At 39.9% G+C, this 16538-nt stretch overlaps 1 protein-coding gene across 2 annotated transcripts in view; it reads left to right on the forward strand.

Annotated features, from left to right (window-relative positions):
• Positions 1–16538, forward strand: part of LOC143026569 (E3 ubiquitin-protein ligase RNF25) — a 62260-nt gene that overhangs the window by 28791 nt on the left and 16931 nt on the right. For both annotated transcript variants that reach the window (XM_076187183.1, XM_076187184.1), the window contains exon 4: positions 15396–15501. In XM_076187183.1, the coding sequence (XP_076043298.1) occupies positions 15396–15501 (106 nt within the window). The remainder of the gene's footprint in view (positions 1–15395; positions 15502–16538) is intronic.

Consider the following 16538-nt stretch of genomic DNA (forward strand, 5'->3'; position numbering starts at 1 on the left):
GAAGGGTGTGGAGTGTATTTAGGGATGTAATGGGTGGGAGTGTTTTTATGCCTTTCCCTTTTTGGCTACCTCCCTTGAAAGGGGGGAAAAGCCTTGGTGTATGTATGTATGCAAGATTTCCTGACTGGGAGAAAAATGAGGGTAGTAATTAGAGACAAATACTTGAATTGGGAAGAAAGGATAAGTGGTGTCCCGCAAGGTTCGGTATTGGCTCCAATCATGTTTGCCATATATAAATGACATGGATGAAGGAGTAGAGTGTTATATGAATTTCTTCACAGAAAATGCAAATATACTAAAAGCAAGAACAGAGGAGGATTATGAATTGTTACAGTTAGACCTGGAGAAAATCTGGAAATGGACTCAAAAGTGGGAAGTGAACTTCAATATCAAGAAATGTAGTATAATAGAGTTTTGAAAAAGTAAAAATAGAATATCAAGAAATTATAAAATTGGTGAAGAAAAAGTAAAAAAAAAAAGTGAACTCAGAAAGAGACCTTGGAGTAATAATCAGCAAAGACATGACACCAGACAAATATATCAATAAAATAGTCGTAGAAACCTTCAACCTATTAAGGTCAGTGAAAGTGGCATTTGATTACTTGGATGAGGAAATAATTTAAAAAAATATTAATTACACTAATAAGACCAAAACTGGAGTACGCAACAACACTATGGACACCCAGTACTAAAAAGAATACCCCATCTGGGGTATTGGCTGCATGTTATTGTGGCAGAGTAGCATGCAGTTGATACTTTAGGGTCTATATGGGGTGCCCCTACGGACCAGAGCCGCACATCATTTTGTCTGTGATAGAGGAAAACTCTGTTCATAGATAAATTATGACACTTTTATACTACAACTGTCCCTCCGTTATGCTGTCCCCCAACCCCTTGTTACTGTCCTGTACCATTTCTCTGAATATTCATTTCCTTTTTCACCTACCCTGTGGTGGGGGAAGAGAATGCTACCACTAAGTCTTTCCATTTGAGTCAAAAGAGGCAACAAAAAATGGGACAGGGGATGGGATTAGGAGTCCTCCTACCTGCAGCCCCAAAGGGGGGCATTCCTAAAAAAAGTAAAGGCATAAGAGGGTTTAGGAGTTTTCCAACCAGTACCCTAAGGTTTGGGTCTTTTAACCCCTTCCATACGGTGCCGCACACGTAGGCGTCATAGACTTAGATCTCGGTGGCAGCAACCAATGCCAGCCGTACGACGTGTCGTAATAATACTCGCATCATAAAATATAGTCACCGCTTATATCGATCGTTCTCTCTTCACCCGTGAATTTTGATAACCATAGAAAATGCGATTACAAAAGAATTAGAAAGAATGTCATTATGGAGGGGCGACTACAATAAATATAATCAAGACGCCGATATGGCAGCCTCGCGAATACACTCGCTCCCCATGACGCCTACGTGTGCGGCACCGTATGGAAGGGGTTAATGTGCGTGGATATGGTACAGCTGAGAGTAAAATGGAAGAGATAGGTAGTAAGTTTGTGAGAAGAAAGATGGATGTGCTGGCTTTGAGTGAAACTAAAATGATAGGAAAGGGCAACTGTGAGTGTGGGAGTGTAGCTGGGAGGTACTCAGGAATGAAGAGGGGACGAGGGAGAGAAGGGGTGGCTATACTAGTAAGTGAAGAGATAAGTGGGTAGTGGAGTGGAAGGAGGTTTCATCAATGTTGATGTGGATGAAGGTGAAGCTGGGAAGGGAGATGTGGGTTTTTGTTAGTACATATGGGCCTGGTAGTGAGAAGAGTGTAAAGGAAAGGGAGGCTTTTTGGGTAGATATAAATGAGTGTATAGAGGGATTAGAGAGAAATGTCAATGCAATTTTATTGGGAGACCTTAATACTAGGGTAGGAAAAGAACCAATAGATGGAGTGATGGGGAAGTATGGAGTTCCAGGTAAAAATTGTAATGGAAAATTGATGATGTGTCTTGAGAGTTGATGATAGGAAATACAGTGTTTAGGAAGAAAGTCAAGCATAAGTACACATGGGAGAGGGTGGTGGATGGAAGGGTGGCAGATAGAGCATTAATGGACTATATAGTGGTGACCAGGAGTATGGTAGGAAGAGTTAAGGATGTACATGTTCTAAGGGGAGAGAAAGGGGGAATATCAGATAATTTTCTGGTAGAAGGTAAATTGAGTGGAGGATAGATGGAGAAAGAGGAAAAGGGCAAAAGGTAGGGAGGTACTTAGAGTGAACTGCTTAAATGAGAAAGAAAAGGGGAATGAGTATAAGAAGTTGAAAGAGGAGTGGGAGGGAGTGAAGGATAGAGTAGAACTAGGAGTGGAGGAGGAATGGGGATGGGTCAAGGAGGGAGTCATAAGATGTGCAAAAATGGTGTGTGGAACAAGGGGGGCAGGAGGAAATAGAAGGAAGGGTAGTGAGTGGTGGGATGAGGAAGCAAAGAAGGGAGTAGAAGAGAAGAAGCTGGCATTCATAGATTGGCTACAAATTAGGATGAGGGAATCTTATGAGAGATACAAAGTAAAGAGAAGGGAAGTTAAGCATAAAATAAAAGAAGCAAAGAGGAAAGCAGTTGTGAAATGGGGTAAGAGTATGACAAAAAAAATTGAAAGTAATAAAAAGATGTTATGGAAAGAAATTAAAAGAGGAAGAGGAGGCAAATCAATTAGAGAAGAAAAGGTAAAAGATGCAGATGGAGAGATGTTAATGGAAGAGAAGGCAGTGAGAGGAAGGTGGGCAGATTATTTTAGGGATTTGCTAAATGTGAAGGAGGATAGGGAGGGAAAGGTAGTTGCAGTGGGAAGCGCTAAGAAAATGAGAGTGATGAGTGAGGAAAATGGAGGAAAAATAAGGAAAGATGAAGTGAAAGCAGCTGTTAAGATGATGAGAGCAGGTAAGGCAACTGATCTGGATGGATGCTATGCAGAATGTCTGAAGAAAGGAGGTACAGTTATGGTGGACTGGCTGGTGATGTTATTTAATGTTTAAGAGAGGGTAGAGTGCTGGAGGACTGGAGGAGTGCCTGTATAGTTCCTCTTTACAAGGGAAAGGGGGACAAGTGTGAGTGTAGTAGTTTCAGAGGGATCAGCTTGTTGAGTGTAGTTGGGAAGGCTTATGGGAGGATCTTGATTGAGAGAGGAACAGAAGGAGTAATTGGTGAGGAACAGTGTGGTTTTAGGACAGATAGGGGTTGTGTAGATCAGATTTTTGTGGTAAGACAGATATGTGAGGAAGCTATAGGAAAGGGGAAGGATGTGTTTTGGGCTTGTATGGATCTGGAAAAGGTTTACAACAGGGTAGACAGGAAGTCACTGGGAGGTACTGCAGATATATGGGATAGGAGAAAAGCTGTTAAGAGCAGTCAAGAGTTTTTATGAGAGTAGTAGAGCTTGTGTTAGGATTAGAAATGGAGAGAGTGAATGGTTTGTGGTAAAGGTGGGACTTCATCAGGGATTTGTTATGTCACCCTGGCTGTTCAATCTTTACATGGATGGGGTGGTGCGAGAGGTGAATGCAAGGGTAGTGGGTCAGGGATTGGAGATGGTTAAAGAAAATGGAGAAAAGTGGTAAATAAGCCAGTTGTTGTTTGCTGACAACACTGCACTTGTAGCAGGATCAGAGGAGGGATTGAGGAAGTTAGTGAAAGAGTTTGAGAAGGTGTGTGAAAGAAGGAAGCTGAAGATAAATGTGGGCAAAAGTAAGGTGATGAGATGTACAAGGGGAGAGAGTGACAGCAGACTGGAAGTGAGTATTAAGGGTGAGAGACTGGAGGAAGTGGATAGTTTTAGATACTTGGGTGTGAAAGTGGCAGGAAAGGGAGGAGTAGGGGTGGAGGTAGAATGTAGATTGAGAGAAGCGAGTAAATGCCTTGGTGGATTAAAAAGTGTAATGAAAAATAGAAATTTGGGAATGGATGCTAAGAGGAGGTTATATGAAGGAGTGATTGTGCCAACAGCACTGTACGGGGCAGAAAAATGGAACATGAGAGAGGAAGAGGGAAGGAGTTTGAATGTGAGATGAAATGTCTGAGAAGTATGATAGGGGTTACTAGGCTAGATAGAGTGAGAAATGAGGAGGTGAGGAGGAGAACAGGGGTGGAAAGGGAGCTGGGAAATAGGGTTGATGAAAGAGTATTAGGATGGTTTGGACACATGGAAAGAATGAGTGAAGAAAGATTGGTAAAAGGGGTGTGGAAGGCAGAGGTGGAAGGAGTGAATATGAGGGGGCATCCTAGGATGAGATGGATGGATGGGGTGAAAGGGGCTTTGGGGAAGAGGGGAATGTCTGTTGAGGAAGGATGGGAGAGGACAGAAGATAGGGGTGAATGGAGAGGGGTTGTATGTGGATGATGTTGTGATGCATGAGGGGGAGTGGGTGGGGGATGGTGGTGAGGAAGTATGTATGAGAAAAAATTTAACACAACCCAAAGGGATTTCTCCCCATCTTCTCCTTTTCTGCATGAGGGGATGGAGAGGGGGGTCGCCGAATTTATGAACCAGCCTTGCTGTGGATGTGCTGTGTCTTGCTACACTGCTTCTGACCCAGGGCAGTGGACAGGATGTAGGGATAACCCGTCATCCAGGAGGTGCCAAGATAGGAAGGAGGGTGGAGGGGAGTGGAATATGTAGGGAATGGAATGGGTGGGAGTGGTTTCTATGCCTTTTTCTTTTTGGCTAGCCTACCCCCCATGTAAGGGGGAAAAGGCCTTTGGTATATGTATGTATGTAGAAAGAATACAAAGAGCAATGACAAAGTTGGCACCAACTCTCTCCAAATTAACATACGAACAAAGATTGTCCAAATTGGAACTACCAACTCACGAACAAAGAAGAGAAAGAGATCTGCTGATTATGGAATCATGAAAGGAATGGAAATCCTAGATAGGGATTTATTAAGATGGGACAATTGAAAAACGAGGACACAAAAAGAAACTAAAAAAGAATAACTATAGAAGAGATCTGAAAAAAAATAGCTTCCCACATAGAGTACATATGTGGAATAATTTAGATAAAGAAACAGTGTGTGCAAACACTATTTAAGATTTTAAGAAAAAAGTTGATGCTGAAAGATACAAAGATAGGTGACCATGAGCATAGGTCCCTTCCTGTATAATACAACTAGGTAAAAACACAAACACATGAGAGGGGTGAGTGGACAGTGTGTGCCATAACCTAGAGAAGATTATTGATAATGTAACTCAGTTACTTTGAGCAAGAGAAAAAAAAAGCAAGTAAATGCCTTGGAGTGGATTAAAAAGTGTAATGAGAAATAGACATTTGGGAATGGATGTTAATAGGAGATTGTGTTTTACCTAGTTGTATTATATGGGAAGGGAGCTATGCTCATGGTGATCCATCTTTGTATCTTTCAGCATCAAGTTTTTTCTTAAAATCTTGAACAGTGTTTGCACACACTTTTTCTTTGTCTAATTTATTCCAGCACTCAATGTGGGAAGCTTTTTTTTTTTTTAGATCTCTTCTATAGATATCCTTTTTGAGTTTTTCATGTCTTGTTTTTCCATTGTCCCATTTTAATAAATCATCCCTATCTAGGATTTCCATTCCTTTCATGATTCTATAGTCAGCAGATCTCCTCTTTCTCTTCTTTGTTCCAGAGTTGATAGTTCCAATTTGGACAATCTTTGTTTATATGTTACTTTGGAGAGAGTTGGTGCCAACTTTGTCATTGTTCTTTGTATTCTTTATAATTTCTTTATATTCTTTTTAGTACTGGGTGTCCATAGTGTTGCTCTGTACTCCAGTTTTGGCCTTATTAGTGTAATTAATATTTTTTTAATAATTTCTTCAACCAAGTAGCCAAATGCCACTTTCACTGACCTTATTAAGTTGAAGGTTTCTCTGACTATTTTATTGATAAGTTTGTCCGGTGTCATGACTTTGCTGATTATTACTCCAAGGTCTCTTTCAGAGTTCATTTTTTACTTCTTCACCAATTTATAATTTCTTGATATTCTATTTTTACTTTTTCCAAACTTCATTATACTACACTTCTTGATATTAAGGTTCACTTCCCACTTTTAAGTCTATTTCCAGATTTTGTCTAGGTCTAACTGTAATGATTCACAATTTTCCTGTGCTCTTTCTTTAATATTTTTGTGTCTATGAAAAAATTCACATAATACTCCACTCCTTCATCCATGTCATTTATTTATATGGCAAACATGATTGGAGGCAATACCAAACCTTGCGGGACACCACTTATCATTTCTTCCCAATTCGAGTATTTGTCTGTAATTACTACCCTCATTTTTCTCCCAGTCAGGAAGTCTTCCATCCATTCCAATAATTTTCTTTTGATGCCCCTATTGATTCTATGAAAGGGTGATTGTGCTGACAGCACTGTGTAGGGCAGAAACATGGAATATGAGAAAGGAAGTTTAAATGTGTTTGAAATGAAATGCCTGAGAAGTTTGGTAATGGTTACTAGGCTGGATAGAGTGAGAAATGAGGAGGTGAGAAGGAGAGTAGTGGCGGAAAGTAAGTTGGGAGATAGATTTGATGAAAGAGTATTGGGATAAATTGGTTACATGGAAAGAATGAGTGAAGAAATTAGTAAAAGAGGTGTGGAAGGCAGAGGTGGAATGAATGAACATGAGGGGGCGAAGGATGAAATCGATGGTTGGGGTAAAAGGGCATTGGGAAAGAGGATGTCTGTTGAGGAAGGAACAGAGAAGACAGAAGATAGGGGTGAATGGAGAATAGCTGTGTATGGATGATTCTGTGATGTATGGAGGGGAGTGGGTGGGGGTGAGGAAGTATGTATTTACCTAGTTTACCTAGTTGTTGTTTGTGGGAAAGGGAGCTATGCTTGTGGTGTTCCGCCTTTGTATCTCGCAGTGTCTAGTTTGCTTTTAAACTCATGAATGGTTTTTGCACATACTATTTCATTGTCCAGTTTGTTCCAAGTGTCCAATACTCTATGTGGAAAACTGTTTTTCTTCAGTTCTCTTCTGTAGCTATGTTTCTTGATTTTCTTTCCATGCCCTCTTGTGCTTCTCTTGTCCCAATGGCATTTCTCCCCATCTTCTCTTTTCCTGCATGAGGGGACGGAGAGCGGGGGTGCCGATTAAATGAAGCATCCTTGAGGTGGATGTGCTGTGTCTTGCTACATTGCCTCTGATCCAGGGCAGTGAGTGAGGTGCAGGGATGACCTATCATCCAGAAGGAGCCAAGAAAAGAGGGAGGGAGGGGTGGTTTATGGGAGTGGAGTATGTTGGGGATGAAATGGGTGGGAGTGGATTTATGCCTTTGACTTTTCCTACCTCCCTTGTAAGGGGGAAAGAGCCCTTGGTAAATGTATGTAACTCACAGTTGACTTGTGTGGAAGTTGGAGCATGTTAGAGGGCAGAGAGGCAAACTACCTGAATTGATGAAAGATGCACGAGGACAGTAGCAAAGGATAAGATGTCAAGATGGAGAGCAGTAACAACCAGAGTTCCACAAACTTCATTGTTTGCACCAATAATGTTTCTTGTCTATGTCAGTGACATGATGGAAGGTCAACAAGCTATGCCAACATGTTTGCAGATGATTTAAATATAAGAAGAGTGAAAAGCAAGGAGGACTGTAGACTATTGCAAAAAGATCTGGACACTATTTTTGCATGGAGTCAAGAATGGGAAATGAAGTTCAATACCAAAAAATGCAAAATAATGGAAATTGGAAAGAGTGTCCAAAGACCATCTTTAAACTATTCCTTGGGAAGAGAACCTGTTTTGAAAGCAAAAGAGGAGAAATATTGAGCGTTGATAAAAGACAACCTGTCACCTGACAGATATATCAATATAAATGAAGAGATGATGAAAAAATCATCAAAACCCTGATCCATCCAAGACCGGGATATGCATTAATGGTATAGGTCAGAAGCAATGTAACAAGACACAGCACATCTACAGCAAGGCTGCTTCATTTGATTGGTGACTCCCCCCCTCCGTCCCCTCATGCAGAAAAAGAGATGGGGAGAAATCCCTTTGGGCTGCATCAAAATATTCACATACTCCCTCACCCCCCATACCCCAACCACTCCCACACATCACAGCATGATCCATGCACAACCATTCTCCACTCACCCCTATCTTCTGTCTTTTCCCTTCCTCCACAGACATTCCCCTCTTTCCCAATGCCCTGTTTACTCCATCTATCCATCTCATTCTTGGTTGCCCCCTCATGTTCACTTCTTCCGCCTCTGCCTTCCACACCTCTTTTACCAGTCTTTCTTCATTCATTCTTTCCATGTGTCCAAACAATCTCAATACTCTTTCATCAACCCTATCTCCCAACTCCCTTTCCACCCCCACTCTCCTCCTCACTTCCTCGTTTCTCACTCTATCCAGCCTATTAACCCCTATCATACTTCTCAAACACCTCATCTCAAACACATTCAAACTCCTCTCTTCCTCTCTTATGTTCCATGTTTCTGCCCTATACAATGCTGTCAGCACAATCACTCCTTCATACAATCTCCTCTTAGCATCCATTCTCAAATGTCTATTTCTCATTACACTTTTTAATCCAGAATTTCTTCTGTGAGCTGAACACTGCAATCATGTCATCTCTTCTCTTTAATCTTTCAAGGTTGATAGACCCAGTGCTTTTAGTCTTTCCTCACATGGTTTATCTGTCAGGCTGTGGACCAGTTTGGTTGCTGTCCTTTGTATTCTCCCAATCTTGTGTATTTCCTTCACTCTGTATTTACCTAGTTGTATTTACCTAGTTGTATTTTGCGGGAAGGGGAGCTATGCTCGTGTTGTCCCGCCTTTGTATCTTGCAGTGTCTAGGTTTGTTTTTAAACTCATGAATGGTTTTTTTGCGCATACTATTTCATTGTCCAGTTTGTTCCAAGTGTCCAAAACTCTATGAGGAAAACTGTTTTTCTTCAGTTCTCTTCTATAGCTATGTTTTTTTATTTTCTTTCCATGTCCTCTTGTGTTTCTTTTGTCCCAGTTAAGTAAGTTTCTCACTATCGAGTACCTCTGTGCCTTTCATGATTCTGTAGATGGTCAATAGGTCACCTCTCTCTCTTCTTTGCTCCAGTGTCAGTAACTCCAGTTTAGCCAATCTCTCTCGTATGATAGGTTTGCAAGTGCAGGTGCCATTTTTGTAGCTGCTCTTTGGATTCTTTCTATTTTCTTTATATTCTTTTTGGTACTGGGGGACCACACTGTCGCTGCAAACTCTACTCACGGCCTTACCAAGGACCCCAATATTTTTTTCATCATGTCTTCGTCCAAGTATGTAAACGCCACTTTTATTGATCTTAGCAAGTTGTAAGTCTCCCCGACAATTTTGTTAATCTGTATATCATAGGACAAGTCGTTCGTGATAATTACTCCCAAATCTTTTTCGGATCCTACTTTCTTTACTTCTTTGGTTCCAATTGTATATTTTTCCTGATATTCTGTTTTTTTTGCTTTTTCCAAACTCCATTATGCTACACTTCTTAGTATTAAAGTCCACTTCCCATTTCTGACTCCAGTTCCATACCCTATTTAGGTCTTCTTGCAGTGCTTCACAGTCCTCATCAGTTTCTATTTTCCTTAGCAGTTTGGCGTCATCGGCAAAGAAGCTCATGTAGCAGTTCACGTCCTCATCCATGTCATTCATATAGATAGCAAACATTATTGGTGCCAGTACAGATCCTTGCGGTACTCCACTGATCACCTCTTTCCAGTCTGAATATTTTTCTCTGAGCACTACTCTCATCTTTCTACCAGTCAGAAAGTCCTCTATCCATTTTAGTAGATTTCCCTGTATTCCTCCTATGTGTTTCCAGTTTTTTTAGTAGTTTTTTCTGTGTGGTACTTTGTCAAAGGCTTTTTGCAAGTCTAGGAATGCACAATCAGCCCACCCATTTCTTTCTTGCACTATGTCTATTAGTCTTGAGTAAAAGCATATTAAGTTTGTGGAGCATGATCTTCCTTGTCTGAATCCGAATTGTCTTGGGTTTAATATGTCATTGTCTTCCAGATGTTTTACCCATCTATTCTTGATTATTTTCTCACAAATTTTGGCAATGGTGCTTGTTAGTGATACTGGCCTATAGTTGGTGGGTTCTTCTTTGTTTCCTCCTTTGTGTATTGGTACAATGTTAGCGTTTTTCCAGTCCTCGGGTATCTTTCCTTCTTTAAGTGAGCTGTTTATTAAGATGTGTATTTTGTCTGTTAGTTCTTCTTTGCACTCCTTTAGAATCCAATTTGCAATACCGTCCGGGCCATGTGATTTTTCTGACATCCAGCCTTGATAAATGTTCTGATATTTTCCTTTAGTGATGCTGTAAACTCATTCATGAGGGGAGATTTTCTTGTTTTTTGTCTATGTCACAATTCAGTATTTTCTCTCTGGTGAAAACAGATTTAAAGTGATTGTTCATGACTTCGGCCATCTCTAAATCTTCTGTGTATTCTATGTTTCCTTGCATAGTTTCACCAATTCCTGTTTGTTTTTAAGTTTACCATTCACATACCGATAGAATAGTTTGGGTTGCTCTTTGCATTTGTCTATAATATCCTTCTCATGGTTCCTTTTCTCCTCTCTTCTCACATTAACATACTCATTTCTATAGTTAACATAAATTTGCCATTTGCTTTGTTTTTTGTCTTTTCTCCACTTTTTCCAAGCTTTGTCCCTTCTGTCTTTTGCCTCACTGCATCTTTTGTTGAACCAACATTTAATGTACTCTCTCTCTCGCTTTTGTCTTGGTACATGCCTGTTTTCCCCTTCATTGGAGTTTTCCATCAATATATTCCATTTCTCTTCCACTGCTGTTTCTTCCCTGTAAAATATTTCCCAGTTTGCATTCCGGAAGAATGTCTTTAGTTTTGTAAAGTCTGTTTTGTTGTACCTCAGTCTTCCTTTCCTATGCTTTTCGTTCCTCTCTATGTCTATTTCTTCCTTTAGTATAGTTTCGATGAGTACATGGTCACTCTTTCCAATTGGTGTCTCATACTGGACTTTATGCACTATTTCAGGCTCTGTTGTAAATATTAGATCTAGTTTCGATGGCTCTTCATTATTTCTGTACCTTGTGTTTTCAGATCCATTGGGTCATTGTGTACTCCATGGTCATATCTAGCAGTACATTGCCCCACGAGTCATCTCCTCCTTGCACTGTCATGCTGTCCCAACAAATTTCTTTGCAATTGAAGTCCCCCATAACTACCAGATTACCCTTACCCATTAGTATCTCATTGAGTGATTTTCTTGTGTCATCTAGCATTTTTGTATGTTCAATTTCTTTCCAAGCGCTTGTTTTTGGAGGCACATAAGTCACCACAAACTTTTCTACTTTTTCATATTCTTGCCTTCGACTTTTATCATGATCAATTCAGCTTTACCTTTGCCCTCTGCAATTTTTGTCACCTTTAGGTCTTTCTTGGCCAAGAACATGATTCCCCCTCCCTTTTTCTTGTCCCTGTTTTTTATCCAGTAGTTGTATAAACCTTGTCCGATAACAGTGGATGGTATTTCACCTCTTAGTTTAGTCTCTACAATTCCCATTATGTCTGGTTTTTGCTTCTAACAGATAATCATCGAGTTCGTTCAGTCCCGAAATTAGTCCGTCAATGTTGGTATAGGCCACTTTTAATTTTCTTCCTTCTCCCTGGTTTCTTCTTCCCTTGTTTTGTTCGTTTTGAAGCGCCATTGTCTTAATCTCAAGTCTATTACTCTCCACTGGAATTCTTTGCATTCTGTCTCCGATCTTTTCAAGTTTTTTTCCTTTGCTTTCTTCTCTTAGCGCCCTTTCTTTTTCTAATTCCTCAGTACTACTCATTTCTCTTTTATCCATATCTTATTGTATTTTTCACTCTTTGCCAAGTTACCTACTTTTTCAAATATGTCTTCTACTACCACTTGTGACCTTAGTTTTATCTTTAGAGGTCGATTCCTATCCTTAGTATAAGCGACCCAATTCTGTAAGATCCTCTTCTAAGTCTGTGCCTGAATCACTATCTCCCCCCTGAATTTCATTAAGGATTTCTACTGCTGTCTCTTTTTCTTCTTTTTTCTCTCATGTACCTCGCCAATCCTTGTTTTTCTTTAAGCCCATAAACCACAATACATTTCTTCCTATCTACTGTGTCCCTGACCCAATTTGCTTTTTCGTTAATCACTTGAATGATTGTGTCTTTTGCATTATCTTGCATTTGCTGCTTGACTATTTCTTTGAAAGCAATTTCTTTATTTTCAATATTTTCTTTCCACTTCTTAATTTCCTGGATACTGTCCCCACCTAAGTTTTCTTCGATCTTTTGTGTCAATTCTTGTAATTTGTTGTTCACTTCCTGCTTTAGATTTTCGCTATTATTATCATTAGTTTTCTTCTTTTCATTATCATTCTTCAGTTCATTTATGTCTCTTTTCATTTCTTTAATTTCGTTTGTAAGATCCAAGTTAGCTTTTTTTCAGGTCAGAAATTTCATGGTTAGTCTTAGATAAACAATCAATTAAACCAATGACCTCTTTTCTTAAGTCCATGATTTCATTTTCCCACCGAGTCCTATTTTTGCTCATCTCTCTCTCTATCTCTAATAATCTACTTAAGTTCTTCTCTTTCGTACTTACCAAACCCTAAGAAATCATTGTCATAACACGTGTTTTGTCGATTGTTTACATCGCGGTTCAGTGGATTGCCGCCAGATGGCTCTGATTCGCAACTGGCTTTCGAGTCGTTTTTAATAAATTTTTGTAATTTCGAGTTAACACAATTAACTAGCACTGCATAGATACCATTTCGGGCACTCACGTTCACACTCCCCACCCCTACAGTACAACCCCGTTTTTCCTTTTTCGTCGTAAATCCTCTTATTCTTGGTCGCGCGCCGACAGCGACGACGAGCGGTTTTGCTTCGATGAGCGTGTGTGTGTGTTTCGATGTCTGTATGTCTCTCCCACAATTCTGTGAAGACCATAGCGCTGACACATGTTCCAGGGTTTCGGTTAGTTTTTTCATCAATTCCTCATCCATATACTGAAAAGCCAATTTAATCTTCTGCAACTGTCTGTATGTCTCTCCCACAATTCTGCTGATGACAGGTTGTCTTTTATCAACATTCCCAAATCTTTTTCATCTTTTGCTTTTGCAATGGGCTCACTTCCCAAGGAATAGTTTAAGGATAGCCTTTTGCCACTATTGCCCATTTCCAGTGTTTTGCATTTTTTTTGGTATTGAACTTCTTTTGTGTACATGGATGGGGTGGTGCAGGAGGTAGATACAAGGGTAATGGGCAGGGGATTGGAGATGGTTAACCTCTTCAATACAAGTCAGATAATCACATGCACAGGCTGCCTGATGTACAATGATGCATCACAATAATCGCATAATAATAATAACTTACAGCTGTTATATGTGTTCTCTTTCACCCAGAATGTTCATAACCCCAGAAAACTCTATCAAGCTTGGTCACAGAATATGAGGTTCATTCAGCTACAACTACAAAATAAGTATAATCAGGACACTGATGCTAGCATCCTTTAATACCCACTTGCACTTCATGACACCTACATAGGTCTAATCATATTCTAGGGACAAAGAAAATAGAGAAAAATGAGAGGTGAACCAATTTTTGCTTGCTGATGACACTGTGCTTTTGGATTGTCAGAGGGTGATTACGGGAGTTAGCAATGGATAGCGGGAAGGTATGCAATAGGAGAAAGTTGAAGGTAAATTTGGGTAAAAATAAGGTGATGAGATGTACAAGGGGAGAGGATGGCAGCAATTTGGAATTAAGTCTTAAAGGAGAGAGGCTGGAGGAAGTGGATAACTTTCGGTACTTTGGGTCACATGTGGCTGAAAAGGGAAGAGCAGAGGTGGAGGTTAATTTTAGAATGAGAGAAGCAATTAATTTCCATGGGGGACTAAAAAGTGTAATGAGAAATAGGCATTTGGAAATGGATGCAAAGAGGAGATTGTATAAAGGGGTAATAGTGCTGACAGCACTGTATGGGTCAGAGACATAGAATTTAAGAGAGACAGAGAGGAAAAGTTGAGATGAAATGCCTGAGAAGTATGGTAGGGGTTACAAGGTTGGATGGAGTGAGAAACAAGGAGGTGAGGAATAGAGCAGGGGTGGACAAGGAGATGGCAGATAGGGTTGATGAAAGAATATTGGGATGGTTTGGACACATGGAACGAATGAATGAAGAAAGATTAGTGAAAGAGGCTTGGAAGGAGTGAACATGAGGAGGCAACTGAGGATAAGATGGATGGATGGGGCAAAAGGGGTGTTGATCAAGAAGGAATGTCTGTTGAACAAGGAAGGGAGAAGGCAAGAGATAGGAGTGAGTGGAGAATGGTTGTGTATAGATGATACTGTGATGTAAGGAAGGGAGTGGGTGGGGGATGGGGGGTTAGGGAGTGATTGTGTGTGAATGATAGTTTGATGCAACCCGAAAGGATTTCTCCCCATCCTCTCATTTTCTGCATGAGGGGACAGAGAGGGAAAGTTGCCGATTAAGTGAAATGGCCTTGCTGTGGATGTGCTGTGTCTTGGTCCATTGCTTCTGACCCAGGGCATTGGGTGGTAGACAGGGATGACCTGTCATCCATGAGGAACTAAGATGAGAGGGAGGAAAGGTTGTTAGATGGGAGTGAAATGGGTGAGAGTGGATATATATATATGTCTTTTGACTTTGTCTACCTCTCTGGTAAAGGGGTATAAGACCTTAGTTATATGAATGGATGGATGGAACTTTATTTTCCATTCTTGGCTCCATGCAAAAATGATGTTTAGATCTTTTTGCATTAGTCTACAGTCCTCGTTTTTCGCTATTCTCATGATTTTAGTCAATGGAAATTGTTTAACCCCTTCCATACAATGACGCCTACATAGGCAACATGAGACAGAAGTGGGTATATGAGGATGTTGGTGTCGGTGTCTTGATTATAGTTATTTTGTAGTTGTAGCTAGTGACCTCCAAATTCTGTAAACTGGCTTGATCATTTTCCATGGTTATTAATATTTTATAACACAAGTATTGTGATTCATCATCATGCATCAGGCAGCTAGTGCTGCCCACGAGAATTTGGCTCGTATTGAAGAGGTTAAAGACAGCATGTTTTCATAATTACTTTAATGAAGTTTCATTACAAATATTTTTCCCCCCAAAAAAAATAATGTAAAGGGTAAAGATTGCAAAGTTTTCTGTACATCTATCTATATCTGCCAAGGGCTTTTTCCTGCCTATTTCACTCCCACCCATTCCATTCCTATCCACCACCCTTGTTTCCCTCTCATTCAGTACATGTCTATGTAATATAGGTATGAAATCTTTCTCCTGTTGTATTAATTGTATACATGAATGTTGTTAGAATAATCAGTCTAAGTTCAGAATTTAATTCAGCTTCTCTAGTGTCTTTTGTATGACCAAAAGTGCTGTATTTTCATTTTCAGGAACCCCAGGGGGATTGATGATGCAGTTTTGCAAACAATTGAAGTGGAAAGTGCACAGAAGTGTGATGAATATCTGGGATGTCCTGTCATTTATGAACTTATTGAGGTGAGAATATTTTGTTGGGAAAAAAAATAACTATGTCCTTGTTAAAGCAGTAAATTCATACTATTTTTAAGGGAAAGAAAGCACAATTGGATCTTGAACTCCAAATCCTGCCCTTTACAAACAATGTGGCTCAAAAGTGCCACTCTCAATATAAATGCAATTTTTTTTATCTTTGGTGCCTGATACAGTCCTGTTCCTCAATGTGCTGATAGATGGAGAGGTGGAGAGTTTTTGTGGGCTAACAAAATAAGAAATCTCTCCTGTAAATTCCTGTGAGAGGGACAAGGAAAAGAGAAAAGTAAAACACGAGGTGAGGGAAGCAAAGAGGGGAGCAGATGTATTACTTGTTCTCTTTCACTGAGTAATAATAAACACAGAAAATATGATCAAACCAGTTCACAGAACTTGGGGGTCACTCAGCAACAACTACAAAATAAATGTAATCAAGATGCTAGCGCCAGCATCCTTGTATAACTCCCACCTCATGATGTCTACGTAGGAGTCATCGTATCAAAGAGGTTAATATGTGCCTATGGGAGGGAAGTTTGCCTGAGGACTGGAGGAGTGCTTGTGTATTTCCTTTTTACAAAGGAAAAGGGGACAAATGTGATTGTTGTAGTTTTAGAAGGATCAGTTTGTTGTAGTTTTAGAAGGATCAGTTTGTTGAGCATATTTGTAAAGGTATTAACCTCTTCAATATGAGTCAAATTCTCAGGCACAGCATCAAATGCCTAATGTATGATGATTCGATGATCTACAATACTACTTGTGTTATAAAATATAAAGTTGCTACTGTATCACTCGTACTCTTTCACTCTGAGTAATAATAAACACAGGAAATGTGATCAAGCCAGTTCATAGAATTCAGGGGTCATTCAGCTACAATTACAAAATAAATATAATCATGACACCTATGTAGTTGTCATAATATGGGAGAGGTTAATTGAAACAATTAGAAACAGAGGCAGTAATTGGTGAGGAGCAGTGTAGGTTTAGGAAAGGTAAAGGTTGTGTGGATCAAATTTTTGTACTTAGGC

This window comes from Oratosquilla oratoria, chromosome 6 (genome assembly GCF_046742065.1).
Source record: "Oratosquilla oratoria isolate Oo_2021 chromosome 6, ASM4674206v1, whole genome shotgun sequence".
NCBI classification, from domain to species: Eukaryota; Metazoa; Arthropoda; class Malacostraca; order Stomatopoda; family Squillidae; genus Oratosquilla; species Oratosquilla oratoria.